The sequence below is a fragment of the Echinops telfairi genome, unplaced genomic scaffold (genome assembly GCF_000313985.2).
Source record: "Echinops telfairi isolate 266 unplaced genomic scaffold, ASM31398v2 ScPeMD7_7467;HRSCAF=8505_1, whole genome shotgun sequence".
NCBI lineage: Eukaryota > Metazoa > Chordata > Mammalia > Afrosoricida > Tenrecidae > Echinops > Echinops telfairi.
The window spans coordinates 6,040,999-6,060,640 of NW_022111368.1; the positions used below are offsets into that span (position 1 = coordinate 6,040,999).

The 19,642-nt window shown below is 40.8% G+C and overlaps 1 protein-coding gene and 1 pseudogene across 1 annotated transcript in view; both read left to right on the plus strand.

Annotated features, from left to right (window-relative positions):
• Window positions 1–19,642, plus strand: part of MYO16 (myosin XVI) — a 580,058-nt gene that overhangs the window by 512,858 nt on the left and 47,558 nt on the right. The window contains exon 32 of the mRNA XM_004704405.2: window positions 8,028–8,186. Coding sequence (XP_004704462.1) covers window positions 8,028–8,186 — 159 coding nt within the window. The remainder of the gene's footprint in view (window positions 1–8,027; window positions 8,187–19,642) is intronic.
• LOC105978778 lies at window positions 18,892–19,603 on the plus strand (annotated as a pseudogene).

The window sequence follows — 19,642 nt, forward strand, 5'->3', positions numbered from 1 at the left end:
GTGCATTATAATCTTATTCAGTAATGTCACACATGCTCTTCTCCCCAGTCATTGCAAGGTCATCTGGGGTAGGGATCTTATCATACAAATTACTTCCAGGACATTTTGTTCCTGGGACATATTGGGTCTGTCCAGAGATTATAGCTTATATAATTTTGAGTGGATCTGTTTGTTTTACAGAAAAGGAATAGACATGATAAAAATTTAGGGGGAGAAAGGAACATGTTTGCAAAATGAGAAACTAAAGCAAAGCCAATGGCATATTTGCAATAGCTGTGAGCTACAAAGACATTAGCTGCACAGGCATGGAGCCCTCTCAGAGTGTGGAAGAAGCACAAAGGAAAGGCCAGCAAGTCACACTGCTCCTCAACCCACCTCTGCCCCTTCCCAGAGAGTAAGGAGCTCGACCAGCGGTTCTCAATCTGTGGGTCTCGACCCTTGTCGGGGTTGAACGACCCTTTCACAGGGGTCGCCCAATTCATAACAGTAGCAAAATTACAGGTATGAAGTAGCAACGAAAATAATTTTATGGTTCTGGGGGTCACCACAACATGCAGCATTAGGAAGGTTGACAACCACTGATCCTCTAATATGTAGCATCGAGATAAGCATGCTTACCAAACTCACTAACTTCCTGATCTTAGTGGTTATGAAGCAAGATTTTAAAATATGAAATACATCTGTATCTACCATGTTTATTAGAACCAAGGTGGAAAAATAACTTTGAGTTATGAGTCCAGGATATATTTTAAATCTGTGTAGGCTTTCCCACTGACAGGTTAGTGCTCTTACACAGAACACAAATAGCTCTGACTCTTTGAATGTGTAAAAATTATTTGCCTCAAATAATGAGATGCTGGTCTTATGTTTGAATTTTAAATGAATGACGATTGGTATTCAAGGCATATCAACAGTGGAAATTTTTTTCATGTGACTCAGATAACCTCATCTGAATTGGGAGAGTTTACTGTGATGTATGTTTTTTTTCCTTAACCCTTTGCCTGAATTTAGAATTTAGAAATTTTAAAATTTAGAAAATTTGCCGACTCTTTTAAATCTTTTCCAAAACCATTTTAGCAAATATGATTTTTATAACAATGTTCCTCTGTAAGCCATTCATTCTTTCTTTGAAGGGAGAATCTTTGAACACCAACTATGTTCCACACCCTGTTCTAGGAACTGAGATGACCAAAATCAATCAAACATTGTATTTGCATCTATATAGACGAAATTCCAGAGGAAAGAGACCAAAAGCAAACAAAGAGACCAAAAAGATCTGTCATTTATCACACATAGATAAGAATGATATCGATAAGTTAAGGGGAGGATGGGGACAGTCCTGGGGTAAGAGGGGGAGCTACTTTCTAGACAGTGGTCTGAAAAACCCCTTCTGTCCTAGCATGATTTGAACAGAGCCCTGAACAAAGCGGGAAAATAAAGGCAGGTTGGAGCAATGCAGAGAACTAAAGGACCAGAGGAGGCCCGCAAGTATGCGCCATTGGAGTCTGAAGATAAGCAGGGAGTCCGATCCTGGAAGGTCCTCGCAAACTCAGCCATAAAGTCAGTTTTGACTCCTAGTGACCTTCCAGGATGGAGTTGAACTGCCTCTATGGGTTTTGAGACTGTACCTCTTTACAGGAATAGAAAGCCGCATCCTTCTCCAGTTTGTGGGTTCAAACTGCTGACCTTGCGGTTAACCGCAAAAGGCATAACCCACTCTGCTACCAGGGTTCCTCTAGGACTTGGTAATCCAGGGGGTTTTAGCTAGAATGACAGAGGAGAACAGTGGCGTGATTTGAGAGAAGGATGTGACATGATCTCAGTTCGATTTTTGATTTTTTTTTTAATATGAGCTTGCATTGTTTTGGGTGAAAGTTTGCACAGTCATTTAGGCTCCTGTTTCACAATGATACACATATTACTCAGTGATCGCAGTTATATTTTGTCCACCCATTCTCATTTTTAGATGTTTCATTTCCAGAAATCTGATTTTCCTGTCCTCTTATCCTTTTATCTTTGCTTTGGAATCATGGTTTACCATTGGATCTCACATACATGGCTTCCCACGGTGCCCAGTACTCGTGGCTATTATTTGTATTTTATGAGCCAATCTCTAATAGAGATGAAAGGGGCCCTCACGTCCAACATTCGAAGAGGCCCTCAGGGAGTTGTTGTTGTTAGGGGCCGTGGGCCATCCTCATAACCGTCCCTAGCCTTGAGCCCATTGATGTAGCCACTGTCAGTCCACCTCACTGACCCTGTACTTCACCAAACACAATGCCCTCTTCCGGGGACTGGTGTCTCCTGACAACATGAGCAAAGTATGTAGATGAAGTCCCTCTCTCCTTGCCTATAAGAAGCACTCTGGATGGACATTTTCCAAGACAGTCTCCCGGCCCGCTCCCCCCGCACCCTGGGTTCTTTCAATATTCTTCTCTAGCGCCACAAGTCCGTTGCATTGATTCTTCTTTGGGCTTCCTTATCCTGTCGTTTCAGGGAATCTTCTAGTCTTGACTATTCTAGTACATCTGAAGATTTTAAGAATCTGCATTCTGGTGCACATTTTTCTCTCATTCCGTCAGGATCTATTTATTGTGCAGTACATCAGAACAGGCATTAATGTCAGCTGGGCACCACCTGGTCTTCTGGTTTCTCCGTATATATGCAGACATGGTCTGGGTCCACACTCAGTCCTGTAGACTCGTTTCTTTACTTGGGCTTTGAGTTGCTACTCTCCTTTCTTCTTTGGACCAGAAGGGCCTGATAGTTGCAGCTGACTCGCTTGCACATGGCTTCCCAAGCTCTGCACTACTGACTTTTGGAACCACGTGGGTTTTGGGTTGTGGATGGTTGTCTTGCGCATTGCAGGACCATTTCCAACATCCTGATCCAGACCCAGAAACACTCTTCCCTAGTCAAACACGTCAGCCGGTTGTCCTCGATTGCCAGTGCACATGATTCCATTTGTGTCGGCGTAGATATGCACTCCATGGGTTGATATGAACCACCAAGCCTTTGATTCATAACAAATGCTTAACTGTTTGCACCACCTAGACATTACCAAATGTCTCCTGGGAGACAATACTGCTCCCTATAAAACTGCAGTTTTATAAGGAGCACACACACCGAGAATGGTATTGTAGTTGTATAAAAACTATCAAGGAACAAATGATTATTTTGTGAATGAACATTTAGACATGTGGGAAAACTCTCCTATTTATTTAATCAAAATTATGCTTAACCATGTCTGCATGCTTGTGTTTAAAAATTACACTCACACAAGAGCCAAGACTCTATCTTTGAGTCAGATCTTGATGTGATTCAGCTTTTCCAACCTATTAAAACACCAGAGGTCACAGAAAAAACCCTGTTCAGGAGTCAAAAGAAAACACCACAGGTCTTCTAACCCACTGGATTTACAATGTAGAAGCACATAGCAAAAGATGTCCCTAAACTACTTGAACCACGTCCTTGCCGAGGCGCAGGCTTACGAAGATGTCCCAGACACACCTCCGAATCATTCGACAGGATGTCACAGCACTCGCCTCTCCCAGGCTCAGTGAGAGTCCCCCACCTTTTCTTCTGGAATGGACTGACTCTGCTTGCACCTCACCACCCCGATGGGCACTGCAGCCATGAAGGGACTGGCTGACTTTCCAGGCTCTGTATGACTTCTTTATAAATAGAGAGAAACTTGATAAAAGGTGCATCTTTTATATGTACTTCTGCAACAAAACACACAACCAAACACATGCCAGCGAGTTGGTTCCAATGCATTCGGGCCTCGATAGCACTGCCTTTTGGGGTTGCTGAGACTGTAAATCTTTACTGGAGGAGAAAGCTTCATCTTTGTATTTTGAATCTACTCATGGGTTAGAACTGCTGACCTCCTGGTCCCTACTGCACCACAAAGAGCCTATCAAATTCAATCTCAATTTCCTCTTTATTAGTTATTGTCAAAATCATTTTCATATTTCTATACACGGTGGTGAGAGCACCTTTGATAAGGTCCTTTACATCTGTTTTCCAGCGTGGGTGGGGAGGTCTGCACTTGAACCTCACTGTGGTTGAATTCAAAACCTAGCAAACTGGGGCACACAAGCTTCAACTTGTTGGAATCTCACTGGAAGTAAGGGTTTGCATGAGCAGTGGTTGGTCCTATTGAGTAGAGTGAGCATCCCCAGGTAATATTAATGAGTGAAAATAACCTCAAAGAGTCGGGACATCTATGTTGATGATGCAACTCTATTTTAAATGCCAGGGTACACTTGACTTCCAATGTACACGTGCCCATTTATTACCATTGTGGCATGTGGGGTGCAGCCACAAAACAGAATCAGCCTTATGCTTTATATCTACACCTGAAATAATGAAGATAAACTTCACCTGGAGAAGTAGAACGTAGAGAAATGAGCCTGGGTGGACCCTGGGATCCTGCCTGCCTCAGCTTGAATCTACTGAAGAACTAACTAATGAATCTGGGAGGCATTTGCAAGTAGATTCACCACTCCAAACCTCAATGACCTCATCTCTTAAATAGGCATGACGGTAACACTGTTTCAGAATTGTTTGGAAATAGCTAAATAAAGTACTGCATCTAGCAAGAGGATAGGAATACAGTAAACACTTCAGAGATGATAATTATTTTCAGATTCATGTGGATAATAATCATCATAGGGATATGTCAGTCTTATATCTTATGTTTAGGAAAACTTATTCCCTTATACCAATCCAGAAAAGTCACCAAATGGACAGAGAGAGAGAATACATGTAAAGAAAACGTTAGCAGATAATGCACGGGTTAGATCCTAACTTGTATCATAAATTGTCTAGGTTTTGGCTATAATTTATTAATCAGAAGCTGAAAATATTTTCTAAGACTTTAGTAGCAAACAATGATATCCGCCTACAATTTGCCAGCCAGTATTGGGACCCATCCACTAAGTATCTGGGAGGAGTAAGCCTATGATCAATAGATAAAATAAGACTAAGGAGCTCTCAGGCCACAAAGGGTCACCACTTAGCCACTAGCCAAATGGTTGCTGGTTCTGAACCCACCAGCCACCCTTGGCAGGAGAGAGATCTGGCAATCTCCTTTCATAAAGATGCCTAGAAAACCCTTTGGGACTGTTTTCCTCTGCTCAAAATCTGCCGGGCCACGCCCAACAGCCAAATCCCCAGCTACCAAGTGAGTTCAACCTTACTTCAGCTCCTCCGGTCGCCTTCCACTCTATGAAAATATACTTTGAATGTCTTTCTGTGGGGACCTCCAAAGCCTTCTGTCTTCTTGTCACCCTTTGCTTGACTCACCCCCGTAATTACAAAAACAAAGCTCTCTTCTGCAGCAAGATCCCTGGTGATATACTGGGTAAGCACTGGGCTACTGAGATAGTTAGGGTTTATTGTGCTGACCTGGCCGATAAACACATGTGGGATTAATTGAAGGATGGAGGGATAAATGGCTCAGTGAGCCTCGCCTTTTGAGTTCTCCGGTCTCTTGCTCTCTGGTGGTCGCAGCAGGGTCCGGCTGCCTTAGCCAGTCCCCTGCTTCAGCTTGCAAGGCTCACTTCCTTCGAGATATCCCTGAGGAGAAGCCACATGGACCTACCCCGATGCAGCCCTGGGTGCTGGAGCAGCCGTGTGGAGACCCCTCCCAGCACTGAGATGCTTACACGCTCACTGATTCAGCTTTCCCCCTGCAGTCAGCATCATTGTGTGTGTTTTGTGAGATGGAGGAGAACTGTGTAGGTTGGTGTCAGACTTTTGGGCTAATGTTGAACTTATGGGTTTGGACAGCACTAGGTTGGGATGCTTTCTTAATGGACACTTACCCTTTATATAAAGCATATATATGAGCTTTTGTGGATTTGTTTCCCTAGTTTACCCAGATTAACACAGCTGCGTACCAAAAGATTATTGTTTCAAACCCTCCTAATATCTCCTGGATAATGACCTGGTGGTCTTCTTTGTTTAGATTGCCATCAATTAAAAACAACAAGCAAAACCCTATGGGGCAGTTCCTGGTATCCACACTCAACCTCTTTCCACAACAGCATCTCACTTAGGGACTTCATCAAAGTTTAGGGAGGTTACCTTTCCTCTTTGTGCCTGGCTTCCTTTCCTTTTCTTCCAAAAACAAAAGCCAAACCCATTGCTGGTGAGTCTTTCCCTGCTCCTAGTGACCCAACAGGGACAGAACTGTCTCATAGGGATTACAAGGCTTTAAATCTTTAGGGAAGCAAATCGCTGCATCTTTCTCCCACGGGGTGCCTGGGTGGTTTGAATGTCCACCCTTTTGATTAGCACAGGAGCATTTCATCCAAGACTTCTTTTCATTCTCTGTCTTAGCTGAATTGAAATTCCCTGACGAGCCTGACTAAGCCCGTCGAATGCCCACTCCTCTTTCTCCCTGGGGCTTTCCATCATGTGTAGTCATTTGTTTGTGTTTACTCTCCCCCACTCTCTAAGAGGAACTCTCCATGTGACAGGTCTGACAGATCCATTGTTGTCCTATGGACAACAGAGGGCAAGGCTGCCGGGGCCTGCGTTGTGCAGTGACTAGAGCACGTCCATGCAGCCACAGGGTCCAGCCAGCTCATCAGGAGTCTCCTCTCTTTCCTGCCCCTCCATTTCACTAAGGGTGGCTTCCTCCTCTAGGACTGGTCTGATCTCTAGCTGTGGCGCCAGCCTCCTAGGTGGCCTAGGGGGAGAATCTCACCTCCTTGGTGAGAAACTCCAAGCAGTGTCAGGCAGGATGTGGCTGGATAGGCTCTTGAGGTGCCTTAGCCTTGGCTGGTCTCCAAGGTAGGCAGGGGATGGGAGCGAAGGGACAGGATGGAGGGAAGGCCCCCCCAAGTGCCCATTTGTCCTGATATATGCTCTCCTTCTTTCTCTTAACCAAACCAAACTCACTGCCGCCAGATCAAGGCGGACTCGTCGGCACCCTCTCTGGGTTTCCCAGGATGTCACTGTTTATGGGAGTAGAAAGCCCAGTGTGTCTCCCTCAGAGCTGTGGGTGGTTTCAAACTGCTGATCATTCTGATTGCAGCCCAGCGCATAACCACTGCACCACCAAGGCTCCTCCTTCCTAGTCTATCTTAATCTGCAAGTTCTATTGAAACCTACCCACCATCAATGACCCTGCTGGTAGTAGTGACACTGGTGGCATAGTTTGCAACATCACAGCAACAAGCAGGTCATCACAGTAGGACACACTGAGAGATGAGTTCATGCATATTGCTTATTTTTAAAAAAAGACTGCATTGGGCTATTCATTTCACCTGTTCAATGGCATCTATTGTGTCCATTTATCTCAGAGCACTTAATACAGAGCACGGGATACTAAGAAAGTTTGTTTGTTGTTGAAGTGTAGTGGTTTTTAAGTGGCTAGCTGTCATTTTTATAGTTCAGCCATGTTTCATAATGCAGTGGCGTTATGGAACAGATTAGAACTGCCCCACTGCAATCCCAAGGCTGTAAGCTCTCAGACCTTCCTCCTGCAAAGGGACTTGTGGGTTCAAGCCACATCCACTTTAATTAGCAGTCAAATGCTTAACCATTACACAAACAGGCCTCCTTACAAATGGACAATAGTATATTTCATTATGTTGAAAACATATTTTAAATATAAAATTGTCCCAACTCTATTTAAATTTAAGTATTTGGAAAGTTTTTTAAACATGATCTTATTACCATGATTCTTGCAGCAAGAATCTGAAGATGAACAATACTGTAATGCTAAATGATCTGACTTGTGACCTCATTAGTTCTGTGTGGGTCATGTAAAACTCACAAACTGTCAAATTGACTATCACTATTTAATGTGTCTTATTATGTTTAGCAGCGTTTGGGTGAACAGGTAAATATTTTGCAGGCCATAAGTTTGATTAAAGGGTTTTAATACTTTACAATAGCAACTTAATATGTCATGTTTGATTTGATAAATTGTATTGTTTCTTCAAGTGTTTTATTCAAGCCAACCACTCACATCAGCAAAAAAAGGATAATCATCTTTAAATTTATTTCAGGTTTTGAAACTAACATGAACTGGACCAGCCGAGATGGGCCCAGTACATGTGAAATGACCTCAGAGACTCCAGACCGAAATGCAAACAACCACGGGAGTCCGTTATCAAATTCCCCGTCTACTTGTATACCTGCTGAAAATGGAAATCCCGTCACCAATGGTAAGCATTGTGGAAGTAAATAGATAAAAGCTTAATGTGCTAAAACTTTCTAGCAAGAATGGGCATAAAATTCAGATATAATGTCGGTGTGAAAACGGGGGAATCGACTATAAACTGCCACACTCCCCTCTCGGGATTGTTTGGCAACTTTTAATTGCTTAGATTAAAGAATTAGACTAGAATTCAGTATTAATTTACTCTTCAGAGAGTTTTTTGGTGCTTCGGTCTCTAAGAACCAGCACAAAATTAGTCTTTTAATTATGGGAACAAGGAGATGGATGTTCTAATGATATATTTCATTCTAAAATGCAGTTTTCTTTTTGTGAACTAAGCAATGTGAATGAAAAAATATTACAGCATGGTAAATAGCAAAATGCAAGTTGTAAAAGTATGAAACTAAGAACGTGCTACCGTCAAGTTAATTCCAACTCAACGTGAAACCATGTTTACAAAGTAGAACTGAAGTTGGTAGGATTTTTTCTTGGCTGTAGTATTTTATGAATGGAGATTTCCAGGACCTTTTGTCAGTAGCTGAGTGCAAACTGTTTGTGCCAGGGACTTTACTAAATTAATCTAGTCAATACTAACTGGAAATTTCGGATCAACCCTCTTTCTGAGAACAACAAGAAAACGACATGATTTTTAAAAATAATCTGTTTTAAGACACTGGTGATCTGTGCAGATGGTGAAGCACTAATTAAAGACTGAAGCCACATCAAATGGATGCTCATGTTGCGACTTTTCTCCCGGAGACACAAGGATCTAGCTCCAACCCACAAGAGACAGCAGGATTTCTGATTGGATCCCAGGGTGATTGGGACAGAGAGCCCAGTCCAAGAACTTCTACGACCTTGGTTAGGACCTGGAAAGGGCTATCACATCAGTGATCATACCCCCAAACTCGGAGCTGCAGCTCAACTGTAAACTATCCAAGCTTTGAAATTTACTGAGTTGCGCCAGGATTGACAGGACCCAAAAATATCTTGGAAACACAAATGTAAACCCTTCCTTAAATAGAGTGTGGGATTTTAGACATCAAACAGTTTTTACAAAACAGTTCCCATTCATTAATTACATAATCAAAAAGAAGCAGGCACATGAAGATATAAAATAAGATGAAATGATAGCCAATATGATTATACTCCCAGGAACTTTCACCATTTCAGTTGAAAGTTACATCATTAAGTGTCTGCATTATGTCCAACAGGATTTTAACAAATTGAGAACTTCAACCAAAATTAGAAACAATAAAAAAGTGTTAGGTGGAAATCCTGGGATCAAAAAATATATTATCAAATTAAACACAACAGAGGATGTTTAAGAGTTAATTAGGCTAGATGCAGTTATAATTTTTAAAATACTGAGAAAGTGGAAGGCAAGTCAGAAACTCTAAATTGAACCATGGGTAAGCAAAAGAATAGAAATTCTAGAAAATTATTTATGCATAGATATACAGGATATAGTAAGAATTATTTGAGTCCTTAGAAAAAGAGAAAAAGGATGGGCAAAATAAATACATTGTTGCAAAGTAAAAATATGAAGAAGCTTTTAAGTTATGGATATAATGAAATTAAGAAGCTATTGAAATGATAAACTTGGTAAAACAGCTTCACAACATTTTTATAAAGTTCAACACATAGATATACCAGCAACCCAACTCCTAGGTATTTAACCAGGAGAAACAAAGATACAAGTCCATACAAACATCTGTGTAGACATATTTATATGGAATTTGATTGTAAGCACTATGCACTGGAAATATTCAAATGGTATCAACTGTGGAATGGATAGAATTCATTAAATCTTTTGCTGTGTAACAAATTACCCTGAGAGGCTGGAAACAACAATAGTTTATTATGTCATTGCTAGTACCCATCATGCCCCCATAGTCAAGTTGTCAGCAAAACCACAGTGATCCCAAAGCTTGACTTGCAGGAGGACTCACCTTCAAGGTCATTCACATCATTATAGTCGAATCAATATCCACTCGCAGGCTCACTGTTGTTGCTATTGATAGGTCTCAGAGAATTCTCACCTACACCTCAGTCATAGGACCACCTGAAGACACCGTGGTCACGTGGGCTCCTCCATAGGACCGCCTCAAAACATGGCCACTGGGTTCCCTCAGAGTAAGCAACCCAAGAGAGAGCCAAAACAAATATTATATCTGGAGACACAGCTCAAAACAACAGCAGCATGCAATATACATGTTATACACACATGTGATATATATGTTATGCACACACACACACACACATATATATATATATATATATATATATACAACAAAACTGAGAGAAGAAATAGGAAATCTGGACAGCACTCCTAAAAACTCAGTGGATTGGCTTTTTATTAAAGACTTTCCTACAATGAAAACTCCAGACTCACGTGGCTTCTCTAGGAAATTGTAGGTAAATCATCAGGAAGAAATAGTGCAAATCTTGAATAAAGTCTTCCAGAGAATATGGGGGTGGGAAAAGGAACAAAAGAAATGAAAACTCTCCCAACTGCTTTACCAAATATGCCAGGAAGGGCAATGCATCGCACCACTCACCGTCATCCTGAGCTGAGATAGAGCCTGTCTCACTCAAGCGTGAGCAATCCAATTCGAGCAATGCATAAAAAGAATAAGACATCCTGATCAATTCCGATTTATTTCTGAATTGCAGTTTTAGTTTATATGCATTATAAAATCAATAAAAGCTTTTGACCCTCTCAATAGATACAGGAAAAGCATTTAATAAAATATAACATCTGTTTGTAATTTTTAAAAATTCTGAAGACATTAGGAATATAAGGGAAACACCACAGTCTGATAAAAAGCATCTATGAAGCTCTTAAAGCATATAGCAAGAATCATACTTAATGGTGAAATTCTAAAAGCTCACCCACTGGGATCAAGAGACATGAGCCTGCTATCACCAATTCAATATTGTTTTGGAGACCCTAAAGAGAACAGTTGAAAAAGGGAAATAATAACTAGAAACATAGCAACAATATTATCATTATTTACAGATTATGTAAAAAACAAAAGAATCTATCATTTTATTATGTAAAATTGATAAGTGAATTCAGCAATGTTCCTAGAAGTAAGATCAAGTGACATTCCATTCTACGTAAAAATCAAGCTCATCATAGAATAATTAAAGATTCTATGTGTAATGGAATCAATAAATATCAACTACTTACGGAATTTTGACAAAAATGTATAAAACCACTAAACTGAACACTTTAAGATATAGTTAAAGGAAAGTTTTAAAACCTTAAATAATCCAAAGGATATGTTTATGGATTAGAAATCTCAACATAGTAAAGGTATGGATATTGTCGGTCCCCAGACTAATCTGTGGGTTCAGTGTAATCACAATCCAAGCATCTACAGCATTTTGTTTGTATAATTTTATTTTGTGTGGAACCTGAAAAGTGAATTTTAAAATGTATATGGACAGACAAAGAACCAATATGAGTCAAGACATTTATGAAATAAGGGACAAAAAAAAAGAAGGAACAATTGATTTTTCAATATAAAGACAGGCATCGTAGTTACATTAACCAAGACTGATATTATATTGTTAAATTGTTAGACCTATAAACAAAAATCTAATTTATGGGAGGGGGCGTTTCAAGGCAACAGGAAAAAGGTAGTCACTGAGCTGTCTATGTGGAGGAAATCAATCAAACTTGATCACTAGCCCATTCAATACACACAAAACTATTTCTAAAATATTATGGATCTAGATCCAATAAAAGTAAATATCGTTGTACAAGAAAATACAGGATGAAATCTTTTTACTGCAGAGGCAGGAGAGAAAGAAGGACTTCTTAAACAGAGTGCCTACAAACAATTGTAACCACAAAGGAAACATGCACACACACACACACAATGGGGAGAACATACTTTAACAAAGTTAAACAGCAACAGGTCACATCAGAGTACTGAAAGGGCAGTTATGAACTGAAAACTAGAAGACAACTGAATAAAAATGTGGCCAGATGACATGCACAAGCACTTAAGTAAACATTTTAAATAGCGGTCAACATCCTATAGCCAGAGGAATACACATTAAATTATAATGCGATAGTTACTACTCCCTTCTAGTAAAATGATGGAACTGACCAGCAGGGATGAAGAACTATGCTAAGCGATCACCACAAACGGCACAACAGTGATTTCCACTGGAGGTTAAAGAGCCAGTAATGCTTTTGAGAAATGATAAGGATATTTGGGCAATTTGTGTTCTATTTCTTGACTTGGGTGGCAATTCCAATTCTGCAATTAAAGAATAACTGGTAAGAGGCAAGGAGCTAGTGAAGAGAAGTTTGAATTGCTATCAGGATGGATGTTCCAGGCTCATGGGAACTTCCTGTTGTCACCATCTGATCGCTGGCCTTCCTTTGGAAGGTCCAAGTTAAGGAGGAGAATTAAGTTCTTACAGAAGCATCTGATTGATCCAGATTTATTCGTGTTGATATGCCAAGGAAGAAAAGGAGAATGGATTGTGTTTAAAAGCTCAATGCAAAATATCCTCACTGCCATCACGTTTATTCCGACTCATGCTGGACCTGGTGGGGTCATGAAAAGGTTAAAAAAAAAAAGGGAAGAATTACATGGTGGCCTGCTAACTAAACCACAAGCTCAGCAGTTTGAAACCACCAGCTGCCCTGAAGGACAGAGATGGAGCTTTCTATTCCGGTAAAGATTTAGAGGTTCATAAACCCACAGGAACAGTTACACTCTGTCCTATAGGATCACCACGAGGCAGATAAAATCGAGCAATGACAATTCTCATCAAAGCTGCATTTTATTTCGGATGAGTCTGGAGATGGAATAATTGGTTGGAGCAGCATTGTTTATCCTTAATATCAAGGTCTCTGGGATGATAAAGGAACGCTTTGTTGCCCTTAGACCAAACATTGTTTTAATCACATACACAGCAGGGAACAGTGGCCGAGAACCAGAGGTTGCGGAACAGAGGGACACCATCTCCGTGTGGATGATCGTGAATTGTCCTCCACCACAGGAAAAGGAGGACTGTGTGCAATGATTTGGAGTGTCCGGCTCACAACATGGGAGCTTTTTGATACAATGGGGACAAAATGAGTAGATAAAATACAGAAAGATTTTTACACTGGCAAAAAAAGCCCCCCCAAGACCTAAGCAACGATACCATTATGAAAATACAAAAGGTTGGCAAAGAATTATATAGCCTCCTGGGATTCAAACTCATTTTTCTTTCTTTCTTTCTTAACACTTTTCTCTTTCCTGACTTCAGCTGATGTCTTAAAAGGATGTACAGTTGTTATGTATAGCATTTCTTATTTTATAGAAATTTTACATGGGCTATAGAACTATTTGAGACCTAGTGAAAAAAAGAAAGAATAAAGCTTGCCAGCATTTCTATAGCTTAGTGGAATCTATGTATTTCTAACTGCAGAATTTTAGTTTTTTCCCTAGGAATATCCATATATGAGAGGGTGTGTGCAATTTGTGTTGTTTCTATAACACATCTGTCCTTTTGTACATACTGTTTTAGTAATCTGCTGTTTCCCCCTTAGCAGTACCTCAGAGCATAATGTTACTAAATATAGTCTGAATTGTCTGCAGCTATTGTGTTTATTTGCTATATTATAGTCTACCATACGAGTGCCACAATTTCAAACAACTAAGCCTTGTTGTTACACTTTAAAACAGTCTACCAATTTTCAACTTTTAAAATAACACCAAGTTTTGATAATGAGAATTTCTCTTGTTTATATGCAATGTTGTGGTATATATAAATAGAAGTAATGATGTAGTATTTATTTGAGCAGATATTATTTCCTAAAATCTTGAATACTGACCATTTCCAAAGGGGTAAGGATAACAGAAGCATCATGCACGTTACATTAAGAATCAAGTAGTCCTAAATAACAAAAATGCAACTTAAATTACAGCAATAATCAATATATGGTTTATAGAAGACTATTTCATAGAGGTTTCACATATCTAGTAGAAGGAACTTTAATTTTCATTTCATTTTTCTGTGTGCACTACTCAATGATGGCCACATTATAAAAAGAAATTTTAACTATATTGAAGTGATCAAAAATGAATAACCAGATCCAAAATGATCAAATGATCAATAACTTTTATTTTAATTTCTATCACAATCTCCCTAGCTCATATTAGATGGTGCCTAAAGAAAGAGAAAATGAAATTTCCTCTTCATCAAAATATGTAATCTGTGTTAAATCTAAAAAGAAAAACCAGAAACCAAGGAACAAAACAGAAAATCCCATAGAGAAGCATGAAAATATTTTGTGAAATATATCAGCTAAAATTAATAATGTAAAATTGCAGCTTTATAAATATTAGGCATGTAGCAAGTAATAAATTCTAAAACCAGAAACCCAGATGTAGACAGTCTCACTTCAGTGATTGGCCAGGCCAGATTGTAAAATAAAACTGGTTCTGGGTAGTCACTAATTGGAGACCACTTAAACATCTCAAGCATTACGTACACAAATGGAAAATTATTTCAATTGGGATTTCAATCTTTCAAAATAACTTGACATTTTTATGTTGATCTACTGTTGTGAACACAGTTCACATCTGGGTGACTGAAACCTTCTGCATGCTTATTAAAATATGGAGCACAATGGTCCGTACGCGTAGGCTCTCAGTGGGTACTTCCTGATAGAAACAAGGATGTATGCAGCATACGAACCAGTAAATCTTTCTGTTGCCTTCAAATCAATTCTGGCTGATGGCCTCGCCAAGTATCAGAGTAGAACTGTGTTCAGTGAGGTTTCCAATGGCTGGTTTTTCAGTTGCTCACCTGGGTGGACTTCAACGGAGCCAAAGACGTTAAATGATTGCACCACCCAGAAGAAACCTGGGTGGTACAACTGGTTTGAAACTGGTTACTAATCCAAAGGCTAGTGGTTCAAACCCACCCAGCTGATACCAAGCAGAAAAGGTCTGATGATCTCTTTTCACACCAATTTACAACCAAGAAAACTCTATGGGGCTTTTCTATTCATTGAATCTATTCAGTCAGCATGAGTCGTTGGCTGACTCCTCAGAGGAGGCAAAGTGGGATATGTTTTCTCGTCAGTATTATAACAATTGAATGAATGTTGTCCCTTATAGTACATGATATGTACATGATATGACAACTCTTCAAACAATTATTAGAACTGATTCACAGTTCACATAGTACAATGACCTTTCTAAATAAAGCCACAAAATGAGGGAAAAAATGTTTAAAATACCTTGAAGTTCCAATTGAATCAGTTATGGCATTTTCTAGGAAATGATTTCTCTTTTGCATATCAGTATCTGCATGCTACCTCTACCTCCCAGAAATAATTATCTGTTCATTTGCTGAAATATAGTTATGTGTGGGCAATTACAGCTATCACTTATTTTAATTGCCATCCTGTTACTGATGTGAACACAGACTTATATCTTTTTTTGTGTACTTAATTATTCCCTGGACTTGTGGTTGTTTATCATGATATGAGAGAACAATTTTTAGTGTTAGAACATTTTAGTTATATCAGAGCAAATATTGTGAATGTAAAAATGATTATTTTGTAGGGAAATGTAAATATAAGAAAAATTTCAACTAGGCCATTTTACACTCCATATTATTTTTCTTATTCAAGCTCAGGGAAGATAGATTTTTTTTTTTCAGGGAAAATAGATTTTATTCCTCAGCCTCATGGGAAAAAAAGAAAATCACAATTAAAGGATATAGTCATTGCATTTGTTCCACATTTGTTATTCTATGTAGGCTGTCCTTTCAGACATTAACAGTAACCCTCTGAGCATAGAATGGATTATATGAGGTGTACAAGGGTTTTTACATGAAGGTCATTTGCCAGACCTGGATTTCTGCATTCTTGGCACCGATTCCTGAGCACAGCGTTCATAAGAAGATCAAACCTCTTTGATGCTAGTAGCATGGAAGGATGGCTTTCATTAGCATTGTCTCAAGATAGAGCTAGATCACTGGTGAAATGATCTTCTGGTTGAAGTCCATATAACATATTCATGTAGACATTTTGCAACATAACTTTGAGTATTTGAACTTTAGATTTCTTTAGCACATGTCCTTTGGTCTGCCCCAGAAGCAACCTCTCAGAGAACAGGAAAGAGATCTTCACTTGACTCACTGGTATATTTTGCAGTGACCTATTTTGAGCAGTGGTGGCATTGGGCATTACACTGGCTGTTAGCGGCAAGGTCAGCATTTCAAAACCACCAGAAGCTACTTGGGATAAAGAAGAAGCTTTCTCCGCCCATAAACAGTTACAATCTCAGAAACCCACAGAAGCAACTCTACCCTGTCCTACAGGGTGGCAAGTGAGAGAATTGAGCTATAAAAAGACAGGCCTCCTAGGGCCTTGCCCTTATAGAGCCTTGCCCCATTCCTCTGATATGTTTAAAGCACTTGAATTCATACTCAATGGTTCTCATTTGGAGCTGTAATTAATTACAGGTTCTTCATTATAATGGAAGAGTAGAGTAAATTTCTCCAAAATAGCTTATAGGTCCTTCTCAACCCCCCTTCTGGTTGCCCTCAACCCTTGGGGGAAATGCTAATTACCACCCCCTCACTTGATTCTGAAGGAGTCTTTCTACCCAAGTTCAAATCCCAACTCCGGCGTTTATTAACTCTTACCTTAAAAATTGGGATAATCTCTTGAGCAAAACTCAAAATCATAGAAAATATCATGCTCATGGGTTGGCTGTAGACTGGTAGAACCCCTGAGACCATGGCTCTGAAGCACTGTTCAGGTCAGGAAATGAACTTGTACCCTCAAGACTCAATTCTCAGCCAAACAATAACCAAATCCATAAAGCAAACAGTCGTCACACCTTGGAAGGGACCATCTGAGAGTGACAAGGGCAGCATTGGCTCAAACAATGTTTGCAGGATTAGAAAAGAAGGAGGAAGGGGCGTGTTACATTATGGAGATTGCAATCAGGGATTGTTGAAGGGAACGCGGCTCTCTTCAGTAAACTTTCACGCAATTCATAATAAAAAGGGTGTGTGGGGCACATCCCTTGTTGCAGCCACTGTGTCAATACACAGACGCTCTCTCGTTGGGGCTGACCTCTTTTACAAGCACGCGGTGCTTTTCCAGGCTCTGGCTGTCGCCTGACAACATGCCCAATGTGCGTGAGGCCAAGTCTTACCATCCTCTCATTCCAGGACTATTCTTTTTAATAGTTTTATTAGCATATACTTCGTATATCATACAATGTAATCATCCAATTATATTAAGAAGCTTTGTGCAATCATCACCGCAATCGATTTCAGAACATTTTTGTCTCAAACTCATTGTTACTCGCTCAGAGATTCCCCTCACCTGCCCCTGCCATGCCTCTGTCCAATTACTGTCTCCATAAACTCACTCTCGTTGCACCATCTTGTCTTTTCACTGTGCTTTGGTAGAGCACTCAAGTCTTCCTCAGGGCAAGCAACGGGCAGGACCATGTCATTAGAACTGATTGTTCTTAGATTGGAGCTAGAATTAAGTGCTAAAGGATTCCTGCTATATGTCTTCCAAGACAGATTTGCTTGTTCTTTTGGGACACCGTGGTACTTCCGATAATTTTGGAGAACACCAAAATCCAAATGGATTAGTGCTTCTCCTATCTTCCTTAGTCACTCTCCAAACTTCACATGCATATCAGGCTGTTGAAAATGCCGTGGCTTGTGCCTTGCATCTATGAATTATATATCCCCCCCTATATAGGTTCACCTTAAAACCACTTCAACAGAGGACATCTCACTGCAGCTGAGGTCCATGTTTGGGCGTGTGGGGAGAGGAGGGGGCTGTTCAGTTACTGCCATACAACATTTTGCTGAGGTCACCCCCAAATCAAGAGACACGCCTACAAAAGCGATTAAGTGCACCTTACTGGAAACCCAAGTCAGGATGGAGCGAGGGGGACATTCAAGTCCTGGAGAAAGTAACTAAATTTTTGTTGGTGAGTAAACAGGGAGGAGCAACCTCTCTTTGAGGAAAAAAAAATGCTGAACAATACTTACATAGACACTAAGGGTAGAATATGCCCGGTGCTATATTCCTAATTGCACACTTTTGATCTAGTTCCACCCCAACCCTCGATGATTCGGGCCATGTGCTATAGACGACTGGGACTTTGGCAGGTAGACAGCATCCTGCATAGGCCACCAGAAGGACTTGATGTGGAAACCTCACTGAATGCACTGAGGTTTACTTCAAATTCACCCATAACCCTTGGTCTTAAGTCAGAAGCCCCTGGTATGTCAGAACCCAATGATTGCTGTTCTCAGGTCATAGAACTGGTGACTGTGGGACTTGGTGTGGGTCTGCTTTTAAACTCCACAGTGTCCCCTTGTTCTGTTCTCATGTCTGTATCCTGTTCGTGTCCAGGTTCTGCATGAGCACACTGAAGCGCTCTGCAGATTCTCGTTCTTCTCAATGCTATCCACAGTTTGGGATGATCCACAGAGTCAAAATCCTCCTGCAGAGTCAATAAAACACCAATAGACATCTTTCAGTTGTTCTCTGCTTTCAGCCATGAGCCACGGATACCTAAATGTGGCTATCATAAACTCTCTGAAGATCCAAATCAGTCAAAAAGTATACGTGTGGGTGAGAAGCAGCAGCTACACGGAGCAGAGGAGGCAGGGACCTGAGCGTGAGCAAAAGCTGGGTGGGCACCATGACCGGGAGGGCCGCCATCAGGACGGTGACGCCCAAGATGCAGGTTCTGCAGCAGCAGACAGATGATGCTGAGGAGAGGACCGAGTGCCTGCACGGGAAGTGGAAGGGAAATGGCGAGCCGGGAACACAGTGAGGCTGAGGTGGCCTCCTTGAACCACGGGATCCAGCTGGGTGGAGAGGAGCTGGACTGTGCTCAGGAGCGCCTGGCCACTGCCCTGCAGAAGCTGTAAGAGGCAGAGAAAATGTCTGCTAAGAGTGAGAGAGGCATGAAGGAGATTGAGAACCATGCCTTAAAAGAGGAAAAGACGCAACACCAGGAAATGCAACTTAAGGAAGGGAAGCAGGTTGCAGGAAAGGCAGATCAGAAGTACGAGGAGGTGGCTGCTAAGTTGGTGCTTGTTGAAGGGGACTTGGGATGCACAGAGGAGCACGCTGAGCTGGCAGAGTCCCATTGCAGAGAGATGGATGAGCAGATCAGACTGATGCACTAGAACTTCAAGTGTCTGAAAGCTGCTGAAGAAAATGTTCTCTCAGAAAGAAGACAATTATGGGGAAGAGATGACGATTCTTACTGATGCACTAAAGGTGGCAGAGACCTGAGAGATCGGCAGCCAAGTTGGAAAAGACAGCTAATGATTTGGAAGACACCCTGAAATGCTCCAGAGGAGCACCTCAATGCACAAAGGATGCTGGACCTGAATGAGAGGTAGAGCTCCCAGCCCCACCCTGCCGCAGCTCCTCCCCCCGAC